Here is a 27172-nt window from a genome sequence, read left to right on the forward strand (position 1 = left end):
TGAATATAGTTCCCTGTGCTATACAGTAGGACCTTGCTGGCTAAGACCAGATCTTTTTTATAAATAAAAGCCATAAAAGGCTCTTAAACTTGTAAATCCATATTCTCAAACTGCTGAATTTTTATTTAAGGCAATAATTCATATGAATTAGAAAAATTTTTAAATGATGGTCATATTATCATTACATAATATTAATTACTCAATTTTAAGAAAAAAGCAAAATGTAAAACAATATATTAAATCTGTATGATTAAAATACTAGATGATGATACAATTCTTATGTTAGATGTGGTAAAATGGTGTGATTCTGAATAACTTTTCCCCAATCTTCTAATTTTCAAACATATAAACACCTCTTAAACTAAAAAATGTAATAAAGGCAATGATATGCTCACAAAATATAAATTTAATAAATCTGTCCATGTACAATTCAAATAATTTCAAATAAATTATCATTACAGTCTTTACCGAGCAACAGGAAGCACATTGGAACCTGTATACATCATGATGAAGAAAAATACTCCACTCAGATAAAGTCGAGGTAACTGTGGGTTATCTTGCATAATATGGTATAACAAAATAGCAACCTTCTCAACAAGGATAGGGTCAAAGGTCAACAGTAGCTAAAGAAAGAAATAAAACGTTTTTGTTACTGGGCTATTAAAACTTGCAACATCATCATTCATCTTAGGTTTATGCATTTCATGTGCTGAAATTACAGTTTCTCCTAAGTAGTAAGCGGTGGTGGAGGTGGTTTAGTCAGTCTTGTCTGACTCTTGCGATCTGTGGACCGTAGCCTGCCGGCTCCTCTGTCCATGGGATTTTCCAGGCAAGAATACTGGAGTGGGTTGCCATTTCCTTCTCCAGGGGATCTTCCCAACACAGGAATCGAACCTGGGTCTCCTGCATTGTAGGCAGATGATTTACCAACTGAGCTATGAAGGAAGTCAAGCAGTAAGTAGTAAAATAAAAATCAGTCTCAGTATGTTTGTCTACAGCTTCTAAGCAGATTTGAAAAATATTTTATAGATTTAATGCAGAGATAGTAAAATATTAATAGAGAATTAATCAAAACTTATTCATTAAAAGCCCAACCATGCCTGAAGCTGTTTTGTTTGATTAGAGGTAAAATTGTTTTCTGTGCAGGATTCTTCCTGAATGGACTTCTCTGTTAATGACAACAGGAAAAAAAAGAGTAGTTACACTTTGGGTTAGTTTCAGGTCAGTTGATTTGAAATGAAGCATCCTGCGTAGACTATTTGGGAACTCAAAGAACTGAGCAGAGTACAGCTTTCAGTGGAACAGCACTTAAAAAAATAGTGCAAGTGCAGGTACAAGGCAAGAGGGTAACCAAATACCAGTAGGGCTGCTACTACCAGACAGTACCAAGAGATGCCATCTCTAGAAATCTGATCTAGCAATACTGAAGGAACTATCTGGAATCTCTGGAATGCATCTGGACTAAAAAAAGTGTCAAGTACTGCTGTGACTATAAACACCTGATAAATTTAGTAAGTTTTATCTTAACAAAAATAACATTTCAATTTGCTATGAACACTTACTTCTGAGGAATCCCCAATTTGGAGTCAAACGCTACCAGTAAAAAAATTACAATAATGAAAATAAGTATTATCTCAGACTAGGGGTCAAAGTTCTAGATTCAGTATATGAGACTGCATAGCCATATGTCTTCAAGTACTTTAAATTTTTCTGTTTTTGGTGTCTTATCTATTCAACAAGGTATTTAGATTATACACAGTAAAATAGTACTATGACGTATTTCACACACACACACACAAAAACTGAGACACAATAACATAGGATTTTTCCTAGAGTTAATGGTGTTAAGATTAGACATCACTCTAACAAAAATATGGAAATTAACAGGCAACAACCTAGAATATCTGAAATAGTGACTATACCAGAAAACTTAGGATATTCATTTGCTATATCCTAGACCATTCCAAAAATCCTGAAACTGTATTAGATGGTAAAACTGGTTATTGCTCTTACAGTCAAATGATGTACAGAAACCTATACCGAGCAATGTGGATAGATAATGTTCCTGAAAAACACTACAGCTGCCTAACTATGCTTAGCAAGAATAAGGCTTCCCAGAATATGAAAATTAAGTGAAAACAAAAACAGCTTCTAAGAAACTTTTTTTTTAACAGTATAAAAACATACAGGAGGCACAAACTGCTTAAAAGCAGCTAGGTTTATCAATAAATTTCTTCTTTCATTCTATTGATACTTATTCAGATATTACCAAGAACTTCTGGTTAATTAAAATATATCTTCCCCTCAAAACTTCATGGTACGCTGACCACATCTCTTAAAATTTGCTTTTCAGTCAATCCTTCCTGGCCCGAAATTCAACCCTGTTTACAGCTACTTCTTTCCTCTCAGTTTTTAAGTACTGGAAAATGTTTGGCAGAGGCAGATGTTTTAGGCATGGTCCTTTATCTACATAAGGAGAGAGGCCAGGATGGAAAACAAACCCTTCTCCTTGTACCATGTCACATGTGCAGCTACAGAGACATCTAGGCTAGGGTGGTAGTAGCGGCAAGAAATAACTGCAGAGCTCTTCAGAAGAGTACACGAACACTGAAAACCTGGCATGCTTAAATAACAGAAGTTGGGGAAGATTTTTTAAAAGTTGATAGGGCCCTGTCACTGGCATAATTCAGAAGCTTTTTTCATTACCAGTGACTTTCACAGGCACCTATTATTTATCTGTGAACATAAAATGATACTGAGTAACTCTCCTCTCCCTTCTCACACCAAAGTACAACTGAAAGATACAAACTGCACAAGTTACTGACATATTTTAAGGTCACAAAATGTGTGGTTAATATAAAAAATTAGATCAGACAATAGAATAATCAATAGATAGGGAAAACAATGACCTGAACTCTCAAGGACCTGACTTAGGGCTCATCTAGAGTTTAGGCAGCTTACTTCCCACAGAGTAGAATAACAATAAGGAATAAATAAAAGATACTTTAGTATATCCTACATAATTTCAACTCAACACTCTGGATCAGCTGAGATCCATGGAAACATATAACTGAGAAGACTCATAATGCTGACAAGACTGCTGCATCCATGTCTTAAAATATAACTCAGCACATCTACGTCTGTGGCCTGCTAGTATGCTTCCGTAAAACAGTACCCCTAAAAACACCATCATGCACCATAAACTTGAGCATGTCACCTTTCAGTTATTATGTTGTTGTAATTTTTAAGAACAGATAATATAAATAAAATATCTTGAGGATAATTCTGGAGCCTGGAGGCCTCTCAATTCTAGGCTCTTGGATGTACCGCCTTCCACAGTAATTCATGTTTTTTGAAAAATGGAATAAACTACAATAAAACAAAGACCGGTGCAAACAATACAGTTAAATAAGGGAAAATGATTCTTAAAATATTATTCCTAGTTTATTACATAAAAGTAACTTACCTGAATAATATGGGGAAGGCAAGCATTGTCTGACAATAATCTTTTCACTCTGGGTAAAGGCCGAATGATGGCATTATCTTGATCCCTAGAAAAATATTTTCTCAGTCAATATTTAATTTAATACATTTATTAAAATTTGTATGTTCACATGATGTGACATTCTACTAGGCATGAAGCATGTTACCTTATTTTTTTGTTAATGAAGACTAGGCTCTCATACAGCTGGGAACATGATTAGGTATTTTGGTTTAAATCTATTTGACTGCTTAATAGGATTTCATTTCCTTCCATAAGATTTTCTTCAAAAACAGTACCCTAGAACAGCCAGGGGCTCTTATTTATTACTATTTAACTGATTAAACTTGATGTTGCCCAAAACACTATCAGTGGATATTACTCCCAAAGGGCATATCAAACCTTTTCACATAAATTTAAACTTTAATTTAACTACTCAGTATTTTCCAGGTGAGGCCTTAATTTTTATCTACATTACTTCTAAACACTAACTGTATGTTTTCAAGCCTGACCTGAATTCATATTTTAGAGAACTGGAATTATGAAAGCCTCAAGTGCTATAAGATCAACAACTAATCAGTAAATTCCATGACCAAATATCTTCATTACAGTAAAAAAACAAGATGATATATATTCAAATTTTATAAAGATTGAAAAGTTCTATGCAAGGGTTACAATTATGACTATCACTGGATACCTTCACTAGTCAAGTGGGGCAAGATATGGGCCTAGACTCAGGTTCTTAAACCAGGAGAGACTAACCTGACAGATCAGGAGCAGGCACTAGGCACTCACTACTATGAACTACAGTGTTTATTTCAAAATGTCCCTACGCCAATCACATGAATATGACAACTTGTACTGTTGATAGAGAACAGTTAGTAAACCTCAATTTTGTAAGATTATTTGAAGTTTCCCAGAGGAGGTTGCTTTTTAGCTACCCTATCAATAAAATTTGCAAGTTATTTCATTATATCTTGTTTCAAGAAGCTCCAAAATTCAAAACAGCATTCCCTCAAAAAGCCATAAATGGAAAACCTTCGCTCTAAGTCACTAGAAAAATCCAATGCCTTAAAAAAATGCATAAAAAATGAGGAAAACAAGATGTTTTAGAGTCCCATTTAACCACGGAAATATTCAGTTACCTGCTTGGAAAATATCCACACATTGTGATCAACATGTTCAATATAAGGGTGGCAAGGTCAGTTTCATTTAGTACAGCCTGTCCACTGGCTAACAGACACCACTTAAGCTGGGGTATTGCCTGAAGTGGTCGCCATCCATCCATGCCTTGAGCCCAGCATCTGGTTTTTGCATTTAACATTCCTTTGGTCCACAATTCTTGCATCTAAATGAATCAAGGCATCATTATTACAAGCAGACCAAACAAAATGAAGTTTGCTAATGTTTTCTATTTCACAAAAAACACAAAGCTATGAAATATATGTACAAATTCACTATTAGAAAACAACAGATTTTGTTGGCAGGCCTTCAGGCACTCAAATTTGTTTAATATTAGAAAATAACCATTTAGTTCGCTAAACTGCAGAGCATTAGAAACATATGAAATAATAAAAACGCTAGGCAGAGTATAAACAACCAAATTACATACAAGCAGAAGGCCTGGTCATCTATAAAACTATTTTGACTAAATGCCAACTTAGCCTGGAGGTCAAGAATGGGAGGGCAGGACTTCCCTGCAGGGCAGGTGGCCCAGTGGTAAAGAATCTTCCTGCCAATGCAGGGAACATGGGTTCGATCCCTAGTCCAGGAAAGTTACACGTGCCACAGGGTAACTAAGTCCATGTGCCAAAACCCCTGAAGCCCACGTGCACTAAAAGCCTGCGTGTCACAACTATTGAGCCCACGTACTGCAATCACTGAAGCCCTCACACCCGAGAGCCCATGCTCCACAAGAGAAGCCACTGCACTGAGAAGCCCATGCACCACAACTAGAGAGTGGCCTCCACTTGCCACAACGAGAGAAAGCCTGGCATAGAAACAAAGACCCGGCACAGCAGCAAGAAAAAAAGAAAGAGAGCAAGGGAAGGACCAAACATCACCAGGTGTTCAGATGGAAATTGCTCTTGGACTGTATATGCAATTTTCAATGACTTTACGACTGCATACTAAAACTTACCTGTTCATACCATAAAGAAGCATTACCGTTTAACATAATTATTAAGGTAGCTATTGCTATATAAAAGTCATTAAAAATCTGAACACTACCTCAGAACTTTAATTTTTATTTTCTTAATAATTTTTTAATGAGGTATTCTTGGTTTATAATGTTAATTTCTGCTATACAGCAAAGTACATTCTGTTATACATATATCTTTTCCATTATGGTTCGTCACACGATCTTGAACATAGTTCCCTGTGCTACACAGTAGGCCCTTGCTGTTTATTCATTCTATTATATATATACTAGCTTGCATTTGCTAACTCCAAACTCCCAATCCATCCTTCCCCCACTTTTTTCCCTTCTTGGCAACCACAAGTCTCTGAGTCTGTTTAGGTTTCATATATAAGTTCATTTGTGTCGTATTTTAGATTCCACATATAAGTGATATACAGTATCTCTTTCTGACATATTTCACTTAGTATGATAATCTCTAGTTGCACCCATGTTCCTACAAATGGCATTATTTCATTCTTTTCTGTGGTTGAGCAGAATTCCATTGTATTTATGCACCATGTGCTGAATGTGTTATTCTTTATCCACCCATCTGTCAAGAGACATTTAGGTTATTTTCATGTCTTGGTTACTGTGAATAGTGATGCTATGACATACAGGTGCATGGACCTTTTGAATTACAGTTTTGTTTGGATATAAGCCCAGAAGTGAGACTGCTAGATCGTATGGCAACTCTATTTTTAGTTTTCTGAGGAACCTCCATACTGTTTTCTACAGTGGCTGGACCAGTTTACATTCCCATCAACAGCGTCGGGGGGAGGGCTCCCTTTTCTCCACACCCTCTCCAGCATCTGTTATTTGTAGAGTTTTTAATGATGGTCATCCTGACTGATGTGAGGTGGTATCTCATTGAGTTTTGTTTCTATTTCCCTAATAATTATTAGCGATGCCATGATAATAGCTTTAAAGTGCTTAATTGCATTTTGAGGATGCATTCCTCTTGAAATATTTTTATTGATTGATTGATTGATTGATCATGCCATAGCACAGAGGAACTTAAGTTCCCATACCAGGGATCAAACCTAGGCCCCTTACAGAGAAAGCACAGAACCCTAATCACTGAACCACTATGGAAGTCCCAACAGCTTTAACACTAAGAATTGAAGCCATGGTTGTGTGTGTGTGTGTGTCTAGATACGTGAGTCTTTCAAATGGAAATGAAGTCCTTGGAACTGATGATAGTAAATTAAATCAGAGATTTAAAATACTACACATCTCTATATGTGCTGAACAGGAGGACATTAATAAAAAGGCTAAGACTTCCATGAAAAGGTTCTCTGAAACACATACCTCATGAAATCCATATGGCCCACTCCTTTCTTTGTCTGCATTGCCAAAGTACCATTCCTTTTCACTCTCTCTCTTCATATCTGGAGCAGCTTCAATCACATTGCTCTAAGTTTTAAAAGGATTTAGTTATTTTTCAAGGCAGAAGTCTAAGGGGACAGATATCATAAAAAGTTAAACAGTACTAATTTCTTGAGTTTATATATCTTTACAAATCCACTTAAAATTTAAACTACCTGATTTTAAGAGTTGAGAATTAGATACCTAATAGTACTAAAATGTTACTTTTTATTATGCATTTGAAGTAACCAGTTTCCTAAATTCACTTGGCAATCTAAGCTAAATTCAAAGACATCTATATGTTTGATTAGTAAGTGTTAGTTCTTCCATAGTGTCCGACTCTTTGCAAACCCATGGACTGTAGCCCACTAGGCTCTTCTGTCCATGGAATTTTCCAGACAAGAATACTAGAGTGGGAAGCCACTCCCTTCTCCATGGTATTTTCCTGATCCAGGGAACAAACCTGGGTCTCCTACTTTGCAGGCAGATTCTCTACCATCTAAGCCTCCAAGGAAGCCCAGTAATAAATTATGAGGACACTAAAATTTTAGTAGCAAAGAATACTGTAAATAGCTATAACTCAAACACGGACTATTAACCAAAAATACAATGCTTAAAATATTAAAGTTCTTTTTAGGGAGAAAATTTACAACAACTGAAAATTTCAATAAATACCTGAGGTCAAAGAGTTAAACAGGAAGGTTTCAGTTGTTTTAAATAATTACTTTCAATCTACTACCCTCATGACAGATAATTCTTTCAATTTCATATACATTGTTTATGAAAATCTAGGATAAAATTTTTATGTACTTAGTATATTTTATTAAAACATGATTTAAATACCCTCATTACTATCACCCTTCAGTCAGATTCACATAGAGGTATAGGAAAGTAGTTAAGAACATAGACTCTGGCTTCTAACTCTGGCTCCATCCATTATTAGGTGATCTTGGACAAACACTTAGCCTCTCTGTTGTTCCTTTACCTCATCTGTAAAATGGGAGGGCTGTTATGGGATTTAGAGAGTTATTACATTTTGTGTACCAGAATAGTACCTAGAGTACATTGTAATTCAAGTGTTATATTTACTATTATTTGTACCCAATAATAGAAAATGCTATTTCTGCTTTATTGACTATGCCAAAGCCTTTGACTGTGTGGATCACAATAAACTGTGGAAAATTCTGAAAGAGATGGGAATACCAGACCACCTGACCTGCCTCTTGAGAAACCTGTATGCAGGTCAGGAAGCAACAGTCAGAACTGGACATGGAACAACAGACTGGTTCCAAACAGGAAAAGGCATACATCAAGGCTGTATATTGTCACCCTGCTTATTTAACTTATATGCAGAGTACATCATGAGAAACACTGGGCTGGAGGAAGCACAAGCTGGAATCAAGATTGCCGGGAGAAATATCAATAACCTCAGATATGCAGATGACACCACCCTTATGGCTGAAAGTGAAGAACTAAAGGGCCTCTTGATGAAAGTGAAAGAGGAGAGTGAAAAAGTTGGCTTAAAGCTCAACATTTAGAAAACTAAGATCATGGCACCCAGTCCCACCACTTCACGGCAAATAGACAGGGATACAGTGGAAACAGTGGCTGACTTTATTTTTCTGGGCTCCAAAATCACTGCAGATGCTGACTGCAGCCATGAAATTAAAAGACACTTACTCCTTGGAAGGAAAGTTATGACCAACCTAGACAGCACATTAAAAAGCAGAGACATTACTTTGTCAACAAAGGTCCGTCTAGTCAAGGCTATGGTTTTTCCAGTAGTCATGTATGGATATGAGAGTTGGACTATAAAGAAAGATGAGCGCTGAAGAATTGATGCTTTTGAACTGTGGTATTGGAGAAGACTTGAGAGTCCCTTGGACTGCAAGGAGATCCAACCAGTCCATCCTGAAGGAGATCAGTCCTGGTGTTCACTGGAAGGACTGATGTTGAAGCTGAAACTCCAATCCTTTGGCCACCTGATGTGAAGAGCTGACTCATCTGAAAAGACCCTGATGCTGGGAAAGATTGAGGGCAGGAGGAGAAGGGGACGACAGAGGATGAGATGGTTGGATGGCATAACCGACACAATGGACATGGGTTTGGGTGGACTCCGGCAGTTGGTGATGGACAGGGAGGCCTGGCGTACTGCGGTTCATGGGGGGTCACAAAGAGTCGGACACAACTGAGCGACTGAACTGAACTGAATATTGAAATAGCACTTTTGTACTCAATTCTACCCACCTCCTCAAAGAAGAAGATTAAACAAAAATTTAACATTAACACTAAAAATATCACCAATGAGATAAGTATAGATCCTTTCTCTAAGTTAGGGATCAGAAGAAGTCTTTCAGTTAAATTGTAGTTTTGATGATATACAGTTCTATTATTTTTCTGCTGACTAATCATCAAGCAATGGTATTCCGTAATAGTTATATAATCATGGGTAATTACAACTGCAAGCCGTAATGAAAACATGATTAATGTAACAATATAAAATGATGACATACGATTTGGGGGGGTTCAAGCAGAGTGATGTGGTAAGTGGAAGTGCACACATGCACATGTTTTCATCTGCTCAGCCAGTCTATGTCTTTTGCTTGGTGCATTTAATCCATTTACATTGAAGGTTAATCATCAATATGTATGATCCTATTATTATTTTAGTTGCTTTTGGTTTATTTTCTGTAGGTAGGTCTTTTCCTTCTCTTGTTTCCTGCCTAGAGAAGTTTCTTTAGCACTTGCTGTAAAGCTGAATTCTCTTTTGTCTTGTCTAGAAAGCTTCTGATTCATCAAATCTGAAGGAGAGTCTTGCTGGGTAGAATATTCCACCCATCAAGGTTGCAGGTTCTTCCTTTTCGTCACTTTAAATATATTATGCCATTCCCTTCTGGCTTGAAGAGTTCTGCTGGGAAATCAGCTGATAGCCTGATGGGAATTTTCTTGCATGTTCTCATTTTTCCCTTGTGGCTTTTAATATTTTCAGTTCAGTTCAGTCGCTCAGTCGTGTCCGACTCTCCGTGACCCCATGAATCACAGCACGCCAGGCCTCCCTGTCCATCACCAACTCCCGGAGTACACTCAAACTCATGTCCACAGAGTCGGTGATGCCATCCAGCCATCTCATTCTCCGTCGTCCCCTTCTCCTCCCGCCCCCAACCTTTCCCAGCATCAGAGTCTTTTCCAGTGAGTCAACTCGTCGCATGAGGTGGCCGAAGTATTGCAGTTTCAGCTTTAGCATCAGTCCCTCCAATGAACATCCAGGATTGATCTCCTTTAGAATGGACTGGTTGGATCTCCTTGCAGTATAAGGGACTCTCAAGAGTCTTCTCCAACACCACAGTTCAAAAGCATCGATTCTTCGGCGATCAGCCTTCTTCACAGTCCAACTCTCACATCCATACATGACCACGGGAAAAACCATTGCCTTGACTAGACGGACCTTGGTTGGCAAATTTTCGTCAGTTTGGTTACTATGTGTCTCGTGTGTTCCTCCTTGGGTTTATCCTGCCTGGGACTCTCTGTGCCTCCGGGACTTGGTTAACTATTTCCCTTCCCACGTTAGGGTAAGCGTAAGTTGCTCAGTCGTATCCGACTCTTCGTGACCCCATGGACTATAGCCCACCAGGCGACCCTGTCTATGGAATTCTCCTGGCAAGAATACTTGAGTTGCTTGCCATTCCCTTCTCCAGGGATCGAACCCAGGTCTCCCATATTGCAGGTGGGTTCTTTACCCTCAGAGTCACCAGGGAAGCCCTCATGTTAGGGAAGTTTTCAGCTATTATCTTTTCAAATATTTCTCAGGTCTTTTCCTCTCTCTCCTCTCCTTCTGGGCCCCCTATAATGTGAATGCAGGTACTGGTTTAATGTTGTCCTACATTCTTTTGATCTGAGGTCACGATTCTTTTGATGCTAAATTCATATTCAAAGAAGGTTAAACTTAAGAAATCTAGATAAGCATGCATACCTGCAGTGGTACTGTAGCTCGGCTTACATGGAGGTGTGCAAGGGTAAGCAAATCCACAAGGATTCTAATTCCATTTGAATCCATCAGGTCCTTAACATTTTTCTGAAACACAGAAACATGTTTACACAATTTAAAATCTTTCTCTCCAACAGATATGACTACCTAAAAGGCTCTCAAAGAAGAGAACATTTTATGTGGAATATATGGAATATATATGTGGAATCTTTGGAAAAACTAACATGCAAATGGTATTACTCAGTATTTTCAGAATTTTGTGTTCAAGGAGTATCAATTTAGATAAGAGTTAAAAAGGCAAAACAATATTACAGAGAGTTCACATAAAGAATTTTTACTTAAATATGTTCTGAGCAAACCAAAAATAAAGACTGGGTGGAATTAACTCTGGTTCTATAGTTATCCTCCATCTTTCCAATATCTTTTTGTTAATAAATAGATTATTCTGTAATTAGAAGTAGAATCTAGTATATTAAAAAATTTTAATTCCAGTTTGTTTTTGTAAGCAAGATAAAAACTGGTAATTTCTTAGAAAAGTTAGGAAGGGATTATAATTGAAATTAAATTTTCATAGGACTTATTTTATTTCATTGAAAAACATCTGCATTATTTACTAAAAATGAGAATGAAATTAAGCAAGTCAGTGTCAATTCCAAAGAAAAAAAAAATGAACATTTGACAAGAACTTTCCCCTTCAAGAGTGCACACAGAGTTTCCTGATCTAAAAAGAAAAAATGAGACAAGAACCACGTCTTGATAATTAATCCAAACTGTAATCATTTCTTTATATATGTGTGACTTAACTTGGAAACAACAGCATATTTATGCAAAATACTGTACCTTATTAAGGATCAATTTGTTAAGGAAGAGGATCAACCTATCCCGTTCAAGTTTATCTGTACACTATTGAAATAAATGAGAATTTAGTCAGAAGTGAATAAATACAAACACAGATTAAGACATTATCATCACTGGACAAAGCCAACCAATAGCCAAAAAGAAATAACGTCATCTTGTAAACAAAGAATATCAGAGAAGACTGTCAATAATTGCAGTTCCTCAATGTCTTACATTTTTTGTAACTTCATAAAACATATCTAATTTCTCTAGAGAGGCAGATACTTTAAGTCATAAACAGATTAATACATAGCCTTTAAGAATGCATATTAAAAACTGAAGTAAATGAAAAAATTGGCCCAAATGATACTCTCAAGTAAAAATTCTAAAGAACTGATTAGTGATATTTCACTTAAATCACATAATCATGAACACAATAAGGAAAAATTTATCTGCCTAAAACACAAATGCTATGTCACAAGTACTCAGGTTCACTGGAATAAGACTGAATTAGAATTCAATTGTGAAATCTGGTGTAACAGCAAAATAAAGAATTTTCATCTGGTTATTTCCTGGGTTTGTTCTCTGAACTTACTCAGAACCAGTTTTCTATCCCACAAAGCATGGCTGAGTGTTAAGGCAATTATAGCAAGCACTGATGACCATTTCAAAAACTGGTGAAATGATTTTAAGGCTGAAACACTAAAATTTAAATTGTTAAAAGGGATACAAACACAAATCAAAGAATAAGATGTATAAACTGTAAGAGGTAAGTAATGCTCAAATTTGAGCTGTATAATGGATGAATAGGTCAGTTTCTTCTTGTCTCACCTTGCTCAAATGTTAAACTTTATTAAAGTAAAAAATTACAACACTCCAAAACTATGCTAACTCAAGGTTCCCTTTCTACAAGTTTTACTATTTTTACACTTTGAATCTTAGTATGCTGGCATCATTTAAGATTCTTCCAAAATGTCCATTTCAAAAGAATATTCAACTCTAAAAGTCACTATTTCTTTTATACACCTGTCCAGTTCATCCATACTTGAAGATTGGCAAATAGGTCACTAAAGTTCACAAGCAGCAACTAAAAAAAATAAACTGACATGGACAAACACTAATCCGTTAGTTATTTTCCTGTTTTCCTAACTTATATTTAAATAAGTATAATATAAACAACAGAAAAACTCAGAAAGTTCTGGCAGCAATGTGATCAAATAGAACTTTAGTTCTGAAAATTTAACATATATTCCAATGACATTATCAAATAGCAGTTTCTTTTAATGACATCCTTACCCTTTCTAACATTCCAATGATATATCTTGTATCTGTAAAAGGTCCTATTTCTTCATGACATCTGCCATAAACAATAGCAAGGGCTTGTAAACATAAACACTTCATGTTTACTTTTGGGGTGAGCAGGAAACGATGATAAAGTTCATTGAAAAATTCATACCTAGATTAAAAAAAAAAATTCACAACAGAATTAACTATGAGACCAAAAGTGAAAACAAATATAACAAGATGTGAAGAGTAGCTTACGATCGCTTAATTGATCCACTGTCTTCATTCTCATCTTCCTCCAATAGTAATCTGAGGTAATAATCTCCTATTTTTATCTCCTCTGCCAAGCACTCATATTTAACCTTTATTAATAAAAGCAAATTACACTATTATAGTTTACAATACATTTTTGGCAATTTTCACACAATCATTTCTTAAAATTCTTCCTGTTCAGAGCTTTCTTCTTTTCTTGATGAGAGGGTCTTTAGCAAAAAAAATCATAATTTCTTAAAATATCTGGTAATTAATTATTATTAATATGACTTAATAGTTCAGTTAAATGTTGAGAATCAGAAATCCACACTAGTTTTATGAATGTAAGGCTTTCAAATAAAAACTGTCAAGAGAACTATATAGTGTCCATGAAGATTTAAAGGAAGAAAACATCAAAATACCATAAAGAGACAATCTGGCTACAACTAAGCAAAAAGTAAATGATCACACACCACACACAGTTTGCCAAACTCATATATGGTACTTAGGGCCTTCCTTGATCTCCCAACACATCAACTATATTTTATGACATTTTTTTATATTATTCATTTTTATATAGTATTCATTCTCCATATGTCCAAGTTACACATTGGAATTAATATGTGAGGGAGTAGCCTATGATCTGGAACTGGGGTTTGTCTCAAGCGAAGATTTGTGAACAACTATAAAAAGGAATTTCTTGACCAGATTATCAAAATTCTTTTACCAAAGCCTACGATGACTGTTTTCTAAAATTATAAACTATACAATATAAAATATATATGTATATCCATTTCATTTTTCCCATAAATTCTGAGTTTCAATTTGTTCAACTCCATTTATTAAGACTATGAGGTATGCATTATGCACTATTCTAGTTATCAGGGATGAAGCATTAGACTAACAAACAATTTGGTTCTTATAGAAGTAGCAGATAAAAAAGAAATATACATATGACAGTTGAGTGGCAGTAAGTACTATGGAATAAAATAAAGCAAGGAGGGAGTGGGGAGACAAAATATGTGTGCATATGTGTGTGTGTGTTCACGTGTGTATGAAGAAGGCTGTAATTTTAAACACAGTGGCCAGAGAAGGCCCACTCAGATGACGACATCTAGCAAACGACTTGAAGGAAATGAAGCTCTCTGCAGAAAATAAGATTTTAAGTAAATGGAACTGCTTGAAAGAGTAGAAAGACCTTGATTCAAGAATATGAATTTCATGTTTTCAGGGAAGCCAGAGTGGCCAGAGCCAACAGTGAGAGCATACTAGGAGATGAGATCAAAGAAACAATGCTTCGATTTAGGGGATACATATTTTGTTTTGTAAGTTCTTTTAAAGACCCAGGCTTTTACTAAGTGAGTTGGGAAGCTACAGAAGTACCAGAGTGTTTTGAGCAGAGACGTGAAAAGATCGACTTACACTGTAACAAGATCATACTGCTAACCATGTGGATAATACATTGTAGAGAGGCAATGGTGGAAGGACAAAAATTGCTACAATCCCATAAAGAGAAGAGGGCTGGATTCTGGGTAAATTTTGAAGGTGCACTGAATAGAATTTGCTGACAAACTGAATTGGGGCATAAGAAAAAAGATGATTTCAAGGGTTTTGACTAGAAATTAAGGAGTAGTCATTATCTAAGATTAGAAAGACTGTATGTGAACTAGATTTGAGGGAAGAAGCAGAGCACAGTTTTAGAGCTAAGATCTAGAAGTTTATCAGATATCCAGTTCATAGGGCAAAAGTATGAAATCTAGGGAAGAAAGCCTAAGCAGAAGATAAAAGTCTTAAAGCCATCACTGTGTGTATGTGTTAGTTGCTCAGTCGTGTCTGACTCTTTGCAACCCTATGGACTCTAGCCCGCCATGCTCCTCTGTCCATGGGATTCTCCATCAGTTCAGTTCAGTTCAGTCACTCAGTTGTGTCTGACTCTTTGCGACCCCATGGGCTGCAGCATGCCATGCTCCCCTGTCCATCACCAAATTCAGAAGTTTGCCAAGTCCATCCAGTAGGTGATGGCATCCAACCATCTCATCCTCTGTCATCCCCTTCTTCTCCTGCCTTCAATCTTTCCCAGGATCAGGGTCTTTTCCAATGAGTTAGTTCTTCGCATCAGGTGCTCAAAGTATTGGAGCTTCAGCTTCAGCATCAGTCTTTCCAATGAATACTCAGAATTCATTTCCCTTAGGACTGACTGGCTTGATCTCCTTGCAGTCCAAGTGACCCTCAAGAGTCTTCTCTAATACCTCAGTTCAAAAGCATCAATTCTTCAGCACTCAGCTTTCTTTATAGTCCAACTCTCACATCCATACATGACTAGGGGAAAAACCACAGCTTTGACTAGATGGATCTTCGTCAGCAAAGTCTGCTTTTTAATATGCTGTCTAGGTTTGTCATAGCTTTTCTTCCAAGGAGCAAGCATCTTTTAATTTCATGGCTGCTGTCACCATCTGCAGTGATTTTGGAGCCCAAGAAAATAAAGTCTCTCACTGTTTCCATTGTTTCAGAATCTATTGGCATGAAGTGATGGGACAAGATGCCGTGATCTTAGATTTCTGAATGTTGAGTTTTAAGCCAACTTTTTCATTCTCTTTTTTCACTTTCACCAAGAGGCTCTTCAGTTCTTCACTTTCTGCCATTAAGAGTGGTATCATCTGTATATCTGAGGTTATTGATATTTCTCCCAGCAATTTTGATTACAGCTTGTGCTTCATCCAGCCCAGCATATTTCATACAATGTACTCTACATATAAGTTAAATAAGCAGGGCGACAATATACAGCCTTGATGTACTCCTTTCCCAATTTAGAACCAGTCTGTTGTTCCATGTCCAGTTCTAACTGTTGCTTCTTGACCTGCATACAGATTTCTCAGGAGGCAGGTAAAATGTGTTAAGTCTCTCAGTCGTGTCTGACTCTTTGCAGCCCTATGAACTATAGCCTACCAAGCCCGCCAGGATCCTCTGTCCATGGGATTTTCCAAGCATACTCCAACAGTACTGGAGAGGGTTGACATTTCTTTCTCCAGGGAACCTTCACGACCCAGGGGTCGAACCCAAGTCTCCCAAATTGCAGGATGTCTCTTTACCATTTCAGCTACCAAGGAAGCCGCAGGCAGGTAAGGTTGGTCTGCTATTCCCATCTCTCTTAAGAATTTTCCACAGTTTTTATTGATCCACAGAGTCAAAGGCTTTGGTGTAGTCAATAAAGCAAATGTAGATGCTTTTCTGGTACTCTCTTGCTTTTTCAATGACCCAACAGATGTTGGCAATTTGATCTCTGGTTCCTCTGTCTTTTCTTAGCCCAGCTTGAACATCTGGAATTTCATGGTTCACATACTGTTGAAGCCTGGCTTGGAGAATTTTGAGCATTATTTTCCTAAAGTAATTACTTTCTCCATCAGTAAATAACAACAACAAAAAAACCCCCATGAGAATGGATGAGAGCACTGAGTCAATAAATATCAAATTAAAAAGAAGACCAAGAACTGATCCTTCAGGGCCAAGAAACATTTAGCAGTTGAACAGTAAGGAAAAATGAGCAAAGGAGGCAGAAAGGACAGTGAAGGAGAAAGTCCCCGAGAATACAAATTCCCAAAACCAAAGTAAAGAAAGGTTTTTCAAAGGGGAGGTGATGAGCAATAACAAATTATCAGTAAGGGATGAAACTAAGCCATGCGTGTGGGGCCACCCAAGACAGACGGGTCACGGTGGAGACTGACAGAATGCGGTCCACTGGAGAAGGGAATGGCAAACCACTTCAGTATACTTGCCTTGAGCACCCCATGAACAGTATCAAAAGGCAAAATGACAGGACACTGAATGAGGAATTCCCCAGGTCGGTAGGTGCCCAGTATGCTACTGGAGATCAGTGGAGAAATAACTCCAGAAAGAATGAAGGGATGGAGCCAAAGCAAAACACATACCCAGTTGCGGATGTGACCGGTGATAGAAGCAAGGTCCGATGCTGTAAAGAGCAGTATTGCATAGGAACCTGGAATGTTAGGTCCATGAATCAAGGCAAATTGGAAGTGGTCAAACAGGAGATGATAAGAGTGAACGTAGACATTCTAGGAATCAGTGAACTAAAATGGACTGGAATGGGTGAATTTAACTCAGATGACCATTATATCTACTACTGTGGGCAGGAATCCCTTAGAAGAAATGGAGTAGCCATCATGGTAAACAAGAGTCCAAAATGCAGTACTTGGAGGCAGTCTTAAAAACGACAGAATGGTCTCTTCATTTCCAAGGCAAACCATTCAATATTACAGTAATCTAAGCCTATGCTGCAACCAGTAATGCTGAAGAAGCTGAAATTGAATGATTCTATGAAGACCTACTAAACCTTTTAGAACTAACACCCAAAAAAGATGTCCTTTTCATTGTAGGGGACTGGAATGCAAAAGTAGGAAGTCAAGAAACACCTGGAGTAACAGGCAAATTTGGCCTTGGAGTACAGAATGAAACAGGGCAAAGGCTAATAGAGTTTTGTCAAGAGAACGCACTGGTCATAGCAAACACCCTCTTCCAACAACACAAGAGAAGACTCTACACATGGAAATCACCAGATGTCCAACACCGAAATCAGACTGATTATATTCTTTGCAGCCAAAGATGGAGAAGCTCTACACAGTCAGCAAAAACAAGACCAGGAGCTGACTGTGGCTCAGATCATGAACTCCTTATTGCCAAATTCAGACTTAAATTGAAGAAAGTAGGGAAAACCACTAGACCATTCAGATATGACCTAAATCAAATCCATTATGATTACACAGTGGAAGTAAGAAATAGATTTAAGGGTCTAGATCTGATAGATAGAGTGCCTGATGAACTCTGGACGGAGGATCGTGACATTGTACAGGAGACAGGGACCAAGACCATCCCCATGGAAAAGAAATGCAAAAGAGCAAAATTGCTATCTGAGGAGGCCTTACAAATAGCTGTGAAAAGAAGAGAAGCGAAAAGCAAAGGAGAAAAGGAAAGATATAAGCATCTGAATGCAGAGTTCCAAAGAATAGCAAGGAGAGATAAAAAAGCCTTCCTCAGCGATCAATGCAAAGAAATAGAGGAAAACAACAGAATAGGAAAAACAAGAGATCTCTTCAAGAAAATTAGAGATATCAGGGAACATTTCATGCAAAGATGGGCTCGATAAAGGACAGAAATGGTATGGACCTAACAGAAGCAGAAGATATTAAGAAGAGGTGGCAAAAATTCACAGAAGAACTGTACAAAAAAGATATTCACGAGGAAGATAATCACGATGGTGTGATCACTCACCTGGAGCCAGACATCTTGGAATGTGAAGTCAAGTGGGCCTTAGAGAGCATCACTACGAACAAAGCTAGTGGAGGTGATGGAATCCCAATTGAGCTATTTCAAATCCTGAAAGATGATGCTGTGAAAGTGCTGCACTCAATATGCCAGCAAATTTGGAAAACTCAGCAGTGGCCACAGGAAAGGAAATGGTCAGTCTTCATTCCAATCCCAAAGAAAGGGAATGCCAAAGAATGCTCAAACTACCACACAATTGCACTCATCTCTCACGCTACTAAAGTACTGCTCAAAATTCTCCAAGCTAGGCTTCAGCAATATGTGTACTGTGAACTTCCAGATGTTCATGCAGGTTTTAGAAAAGGCAGAGGAACCAGAGATCAAATTGCCAACATCTGCTGGATCATGGAGAAAGCAAGAGAGTTCCAGAAAAACATCTATTTCTGCTTCACTGACTATGCCAAAGCCTTTGACTATGTGGATCACAATAAACTGTGGAAAATTCTGAAAGAGATGGGGATACCAGACCAGCTGACTTGCCTCTTGAGAAACCTGTATGCAGGTCAGGAAGCAACAGTTAGAACTGGACATGGTTAACAGACTGGTTCCAAATAGGAAAAGGAGTATGTCAAGGCTGTATATTGTCACCCTGCTTATTTAACTTATATGCAGAGTACATCATGAGGAACACTGGGCTGGAGGAAGCACAAGCTGGAATCAAGATTGCCGGGAGAAATATCAATAACCTCAGATATGCAGATGACACCACTCTTATGGCAGAAAGCGAAGAGGAACTCAAAAGCCTCTTGATGAAAATGATAGAGGAGAGTGAAAAGGTTGGCTTGAAGCTCAACATTCAGAAAACAAAGATCATGGCATCTGGTCCCATCACTTCATGGGAAATAGATGGGGAAACAGTGGAAACAGTGTCAGACTTTATTTTTGGGGGCTCCAAAATCACTGCAGATGCTGACCGCAGCCAGGAAATTAAAAGACACTTACTTTTGGAAGGAAAGTTATGACCAACCTAGATAGCATATTAAAAAGCAGAGACATTACTTTGCCAACAAAGGTCCGTCTAGTCAAGGCTATGGTTTTTCCAGTGGTCATGTATGGATGTGAGAGTTGGACTGTGAAGAAAGCTGAGCGCCGAAGAATTGATGCTTTTGAACTGTGGTGCTGGAGAAGACTCTTGAGAGTCCCTTGGACTGCGAGGAGATCCAACCAGTCCATTCTAAAGGAGATCAATCCTCAGTGTCCTAAAGCTGAAACTGCAATACTTTGGCCACCTCATGCGACGAGGTGACTCACTGGAAAAGACTTTGATGCTGGGAGGGAGTGGGGTGGGAGGAGATGGGGACGACAGAGAATGAGATGGCTGGATGGCATCACCAACTCGATGGATATGAGTCTGAGTGAACTCCAGGAGTTGGTGATGGACAGGGAGGCCTGGCATGCTTTGATTCATGGGGTTGCAAAGAGTCGGACAGGACTGAGCGACTGAACTGAACTGAAATGAACTGAAGAAACGCAGTTGGGTTAAAGAGCAAAGTCAGCAGAGTCATGAACATGATCAAATTTACAGCTAAAATAAAAATTTAGACACACAACAGACAATATACCACCACCGTGTTTCTTGTTCTTGTTTTGTCATTATTCACATCACTATTTTAACACAGCAGCAAAAAAAAGGCCACATTCAGAATTAAAATAACACAAAAAGTCTATCGAACAAGGTACAAGAAATAAGAGGAACAGGCTATGTTTCAACAAAGAATCTAAAGGGAAAAAAACAAGCACAGAACAGATCTAGAATGCATAGGATCAAATTTATTAAAACTCCTACATGATTTTCAGGTACACAACTCATGTACTTAACAAATTTTTCATTTGTCTCAGGCAAAATGAAAGATTTCCAATATTTCCTGTATAAAATTATAAGTGAAAGGGAGAGATATACATTAAGCAATCACAAATTTAAAAAAAGCATAACTCCAAACTAATAGTTAAAAAAAATAAATACACTACAAAAATTAAAATTTACCTCAAATTCATGGTGGTTCCAGGAGATAACATTAGCACTACCAAGCTCTCTATCAATATTAAATGCTCTCATTTCAGATTCAAGACTATCTCTCAATTCTTCTCGTGTTTTGAAATTCCAAATTAAGTTTGACCTGGCATGGTCCTGACCAAACCTAGATATACATGTAATCAGAAAATAGTGGGAAGCAATAAATAATTTTAAAAATCTACAAATATCCCTAACAATAACTTACAATCAGCAACAGGAGAATTAATAAACTTTAGCAAACATAAATAAAGAAAATAAAATCTCTGTAAAGTTAGTATAGTAAAATATTAATAGCAAAATTTCAGTTACAGGTATACAAGTGCTCACTGTAAAATTCTTTTACCTTTTGTGTACATTTGAAAGCTTTCATTGTAAAATGATGAGGGGGAAAAATGAAGCCAAACAGAACAAATCCGTATGGATTTCAAAACAAGGAACTGATACTTTAATTTTAATATTTATTGCTAATATAAATTAAGAAAGTAATTATAAATAGATATGACATTACAGGTTGGGGATAAGAATTTCTGGATAATTGAGTATGGAAGTGTGTGGAATGAGCAACATTCCAGATTAGAATCTATCCAAGAAAAAATACTACTAAACTGCCAACCTCTGATGGATATTTTCAAAATACCTTTCTTTTATTCCTGGAATTATTTGCCTATCATAATAAATTTGAATTCAAGTCTGAACTAAGGGTGGGTGGGCTTCCTACCATTCACTTTTAACCTGCAATCCTCCTAAAAAGTCTGATACCAGAATTTCAAGGGACTTTTAGGGAGGACAACACAACTGAGAAATTCCAGAAGAAGAAAACCAAGGAATATTTTTAAGGTCATATTATAAACATACTACACTCATAAAGTACTGTGGGAAGGTTCTAAAGCACTTATTTTCCCCTATATAATCAAAAGCAGCTTCCAGACTGAGTACTGTGAATTATCTCAAAAAGGTTTTTGCAAACTCCACCAAATGTTTCAAATTCCTTCAATGTGTGTGTAACTGTGAGTGTGTGGGGAGGGTGTTAAGATGGAGGGTCCTAGGAGGTGGTGGGATGAAACAGTAGATGGGGAGGAGAGGCTACCATATTAGAAAGGATGGAAAAGTATATCAGCTCAGCTCACTGAATGTCCATTTCCCACAAGTCTCCTTATGTTTTCATCATCCAGTTCTTTTAACACTGTATTTCCAACAAGGCTTAAAGAAGTTACAGTTATATCTAAGCCATAATAAAGTGTTTTAAAATAACCATCTCCACTGCTGCTGCCACTAAGTCGCGTCAGTCGTGTCTCTAAGCCTTAATAATGCTAAAAGTTCTTTTGGGTCGTCAGACTACCAACACTCTATAAAAAGTATTAATTTTATGAACGCATCACTAATCATACCAATCTTTCTTTTTTAATCATACCAATCTTAACAGCTATAATTCTTGACCCCAATAGCATAAAAAATACCTATAGCATAAAGCACTGCATTCAGGCAAAAACAAACAAACAAAAAAAATCATGATTTTTCTAAGATCAATGCTAAATTTAACTAACCGGAAAAGAGGCCTAAAGTTTACCTATAATAGAAGAGATCCCAGTTTGCTTCTATTTTTATTCTTTGTCTTCTCTTTCGAAGAACTACTGGCTTTTGATTTATATTCTGGAAAAGAAAAAAATGTCATAGTGCTCAACCAGGAACTATTAAATAAGCTCAGTGAGAATATCATTATTTTGTAAGTGATGAGAAACATTTCCGTTATCAATTTTTGGCAGAGACAAAATTAACGAGACAGAATCTATAAAATATAATACAGAATATGAGATTATATCACAATGTATTTGTAATACTTTGTCAGCATATATTACTATAGTGCTGCTGAAATAGTTTCCACTCGCCTGAAGTTATGTTTTCAAATCCAAATTTTGTTAATAACCGTCAAAAACAGATGAATTATTTTAAACATTTACATGCAGTTAATATAAAAATCATATCACAGCATAACAATAAACACAAAAGATTAGAGGTTACTAAATTGCTACCAAAGCCAAGAGGAACAAGTACAAATTGAAATAGCTGATGGACAAAAACTAAGTAGCTATATTCATACACATGTGAAGTACAACTTGAATTTAATTTACTAAACAAAGAATATCAAAGACAACTTCACATACGAGGCACTTCAGTGCATATCACACATCTAGCAGGGACTTAAACTCACCATATTGTTTCTGTCCTGAATTTAATTGTTAAAAGGGGGGAAATTTTTTTTTTAAATAAAAATGAGTGAGCCTATATCTCTCCACTCTCTCTATTACACAAATTCCGCAAGGATGACATCAATATAAATTATCTTTAAGACTAAACGCCCACCTACTTCTCTAAAGTCTATGAACCAAATTTTAGGCAGTCATAAACGTATCTGAGAATTCAAAGAAAGTTATGGTCCTATTTCACAGAAAGGCACACACATAACGTTTATAACTGGAGGGGAAGATTTCAAAGATTTCTTGGAAGTCTGAAGATTAAGAATCTTTGTTCCAAGTAAAATATGTAGATATTTCAATCATGAAATACTGATCGTCAATGTGACAGAAGCTAAAATTAGAAAGCAGCATAGATTAAAACACGAAAGTCAGTAACTTCATTAAGGAAGTGGCAAACCATAAAAAATAAACCAACAAAACAGAGTAGATATCACAGAAAGAATAAAGGCAAAGTAGCAAATTTTTAAAAAGTAAATGCTGTTTTAAATATAAAACATACTGACTAAAGAAACAGTCCCTACAAATTTTAATTCTATGCATTATCATGAAAACTAATGCTAGATGACTTGAATAAAGAATATAAATAGCTCAAAATTTTAGTTTTAATGACAAACCTTTCCTTAAAACCTCTAATTAAGTAATACTATCTTCAATTTCTCCTGCCCTCAGGACAAAAAGCTGGGAGTCTAGAGTTATAAAAATGTAAACACTATGCAGAAAAAGGACAACCAGCTCGTTATAAACTAAGCTGACTGATTTAAGAGACTTAGGTTAAGAGCTCTAACTGGATAAACAAACCCCTAAACTGTAAACAAATTTACATAACATAAATAAGAAAAAAACAATTCTATACATTCAGTTCAGTTCAGTTCAGTTCAGTTGCTCAGTTGTGTCCGACTCTCCGCGACCCCATGAATCACAGCACGCCAGGCCTCCCTGTCCATCACCAACTCCCGGAATACACTCAAACTCATGTCCACAGAGTCGGTGATGCCATCCAGCCATCTCATTCTCGGTCGTCCCCTTCTCCTCCCGCCCCCAACCTTTCCCAGCATCAGAGTCTTTTCCAATGAGTCAACTCGTCCCATGAGGTGGCCAAAGTGTTGCAGTTTCAGCTTTAGCATCAGTCCCTCCAATGAACATCCAGGATTGATCTCCTCTAGAATGGACTGGTTGGATCTCCTTGCAGTATAAGGGACTCTCAAGAGTCTTCTCCAACACCACAATTCAAAAGCATCGATTCTTCGGCGATCAGCCTTCTTCACAGTCCAACTCTCACATCCATACATGACCACGGGAAAAACCATTGCCTTGACTAGACGGACCTTGGTTGGCAAAGTAATGTCTCTGCTTTTTAATATACTATCAAGGTTGGTCCTAACTTTCCTTCCAAGAGGTTATTATTAACCCAACACAGAACATCAGCTACAAATGGAACTGACTACCTAAACATTCTATTACATAAGAAATGCAGGTCATTTTAGTTAATCTGGACAATGATTAATTTTCAGACTTCAGTTGAAGCTCATTAATTAGATATTTTGATATTAATATTTCCATGAATAAAGTAGTCACAAAGATTATTCACTGTTTCATAAAGAAATTAATGTTGAAAACAATACTCTGGCAGAAATAATTAGTTTACTAACACAATAATTTACTGATTAGCATATTAATATTTGGTGTCATTATTTGCTTAGCACTTTAGATAATACCTCATGTAAATGAAACCAACTGACTGATAAAATATTATTGAAAATAAGAATATTTCTTTTCCATCTGAATTCTTATCTTTAAATAATAGATGCCATTCATATTTCTAGCTAAAATAGCTTTGTGTTCAATTTTATACTGGATAAATGTTATGTGTGAAATCTGATACAAAAACTTATTTTCTGTATAATTACACCCAACAGCTTGAAAAAACTATTACTTCAGCAATGGGTTTAACTACCTGAACCCAGAAGCTTGCTGTTTTTAATAACTGTGAAAATCGTTCATATCTAAAGTCTTTCAATTTTCAAATGCTATAGCAATATTATCATGACATGTATTGCCTTTTATTATACGTACTTTTAATATTAACTTCCTTGTACATCAAAGCAACCTCAAAGGACAGAGATAAGAGGTACTGCTATTCTGATTTTATGAAAGAGGAAAATAAAATTCTGAAAACCTTTAACTTACCATATGGGTTAGTAAGTGACAGAACCAGGCTCAGATGTAGGTGAACCAATTCAAAGTTCAGTCTTTTACTATCCTAGACATTTGAAAGCCTATCTACTGATTCTTCATAGTGATATGTCACTCATTCAAATTAACATTAACTCATTATGCTCAAGTTCTAAAGAACTGAATTTTGGTCTCAATTTCAGATAGACACATAAGATAATAATATTTCTGTTCTGGTGCACCTGATGCCTTATGTTTAGACATTCTGGAAATTCGTTAAGAAATCTATTTGTTTTTAGAAACATATTATTTTCCTTGAATAAGAAAACAGCTAGCATAAATAAAGAGATCGTTCAAGGGAGAGAATATAAACGTGGTCAACAAAATCCAAGATCAAGTCAACTTTTACATGAAACCTTAAACCATTTTCAACCACTGTGCATTCCATCTTAGACAGAAGGACGAACATTACTGGATGAGGTTCTCTAGCACATACTACATGCTGAAGAATGAAACAAACTACTTCAGATCTGACCTTGATTTGCGCAACTAATAACGAAATTTAAGTGCATACAGTAAATTTAACAATGTTAATATTATTTTCAAAATACCTGTCTCAAAAAAGCTAAACAAGAAGGGCAATTTTATTTGAATAGATAACAAAACAAAGTTCAGAGAAGGAAGGAAAAAGATATATATAAATTTAGAAGTATGGAAACTGTTAATTTATGGAAGAAAAATTAAGAGTGGAAAGTGAAAGTCAAAGTGGCAGTTGCTCAGTCATGTTCAACTCTTTGTGACCCCATGGAATAGAGCCTACCAGGCTCCACTGTCATGGACTGGAGCCCACCAGACTCCTCTGTCCATGAATTCTTCAAGCAAGAATACTGAAGTGGGTTGCCATGCTCTTCTCCAGGGGATCTTTCCAACCCAAGGATTGAACCCAGGTCTCCAGAATTGCAGGCAGATTCTTTACCATCTGAGCCACCAGGGAAGCCCAAGGGTAAAATTTTATATTAAATGATTAAAATCCTAACCACTGATTCATAAAAGTATGAATTAAGAAGAATTTATATAAAATATAAGCAGAACTAGGTGACATTTCTTCAGGTGTTCTGTCAAAAGTATCTGACTACCATCGCTATAAACAGTGACAAGTGAAGTAACCTAGGATACACAGAAGTCTTAGAAGTTCAGAAGAAGACTTTATTTTTACCTCTTTTTGTGCAATGCCCATTCTATCCCTCCAGTGCATTAAGACAAGATCCACTTTTTCTTTGGCAAATTTTTCAACTTCTTTAGCAGCTTTTCCAGCTAGTCTTTGCCACTCTGGAACTTTATTAAATTTTCCATACTGATCCTATTAAATAATGTTGAATTCGATTACAGTCCTATATTTGTGAATTTATTTTAAAAATATAATTAGAGTGAGTCATACTATTTTACACGATTAAACAAATACTCAGAAAAAAAAAAACAGTGGAAAAACAAAGTGAACATTTCCACAACATATTATATATTTTGTCCAAGAAATCTTAACTTTTCTATTTTTCAAGATGAATACTTTTAGAGGGATACCAAGATATTCAGTGGGAGATGGGTGCAGACAGAGAAATGAGGTGAAGCAAGGAAACAAACATATTCTAATTGTTATTATATGACATCATTACAACAGCGTATCTTGAAAGTCATTAAGTAATTTTCTCAACGATAGCCAACAGTAATAATAAAGACTGCTTTATAAAGGAAAAATGCCCTACCTAGATCAATTTTTTCAGTGTTAGCCTCTTTCACTATTTATCAATTATATATTATGTGTTAATATCACTTTATACATTTGAAATAAATTTTTTAAAAATCCATTATTTAATGTGCCTATATGCTGAGTTAAAGGAAGAAATATAAGATCATTACTATTCATAAAATTAGATTCTGGTGATAACTGCTTAATGCTAAAGATTAAAATAGGTAAAATTTGGGGGATGTAAATTTTACTTCAGTAAAGCTGTTA

The 27172-nt window shown here is 36.5% G+C and overlaps 1 protein-coding gene across 1 annotated transcript in view; it reads right to left on the reverse strand.

Annotated features, from left to right (window-relative positions):
• Positions 1-27172, reverse strand: part of DNAJC13 (DnaJ heat shock protein family (Hsp40) member C13) — a 171431-nt gene that overhangs the window by 64212 nt on the left and 80047 nt on the right. Inside the window, exons 20-30 of the mRNA XM_055413675.2 lie at positions 26378-26521; positions 22302-22384; positions 20705-20858; positions 13390-13493; positions 13144-13303; positions 11851-11913; positions 10996-11097; positions 6969-7073; positions 4627-4829; positions 3467-3551; positions 469-623 (exon numbers count right to left, since the gene is read on the reverse strand). Of these exons, the coding sequence (XP_055269650.2) occupies positions 469-623; positions 3467-3551; positions 4627-4829; positions 6969-7073; positions 10996-11097; positions 11851-11913; positions 13144-13303; positions 13390-13493; positions 20705-20858; positions 22302-22384; positions 26378-26521 (1358 nt within the window). The remainder of the gene's footprint in view (positions 1-468; positions 624-3466; positions 3552-4626; positions 4830-6968; positions 7074-10995; positions 11098-11850; positions 11914-13143; positions 13304-13389; positions 13494-20704; positions 20859-22301; positions 22385-26377; positions 26522-27172) is intronic.

The sequence above is a fragment of the Moschus berezovskii genome, chromosome 1 (genome assembly GCF_049115385.1).
Source record: "Moschus berezovskii isolate FMDL1 chromosome 1, NW_MosBer_1.0, whole genome shotgun sequence".
Taxonomy (NCBI): domain Eukaryota; kingdom Metazoa; phylum Chordata; class Mammalia; order Artiodactyla; family Moschidae; genus Moschus; species Moschus berezovskii.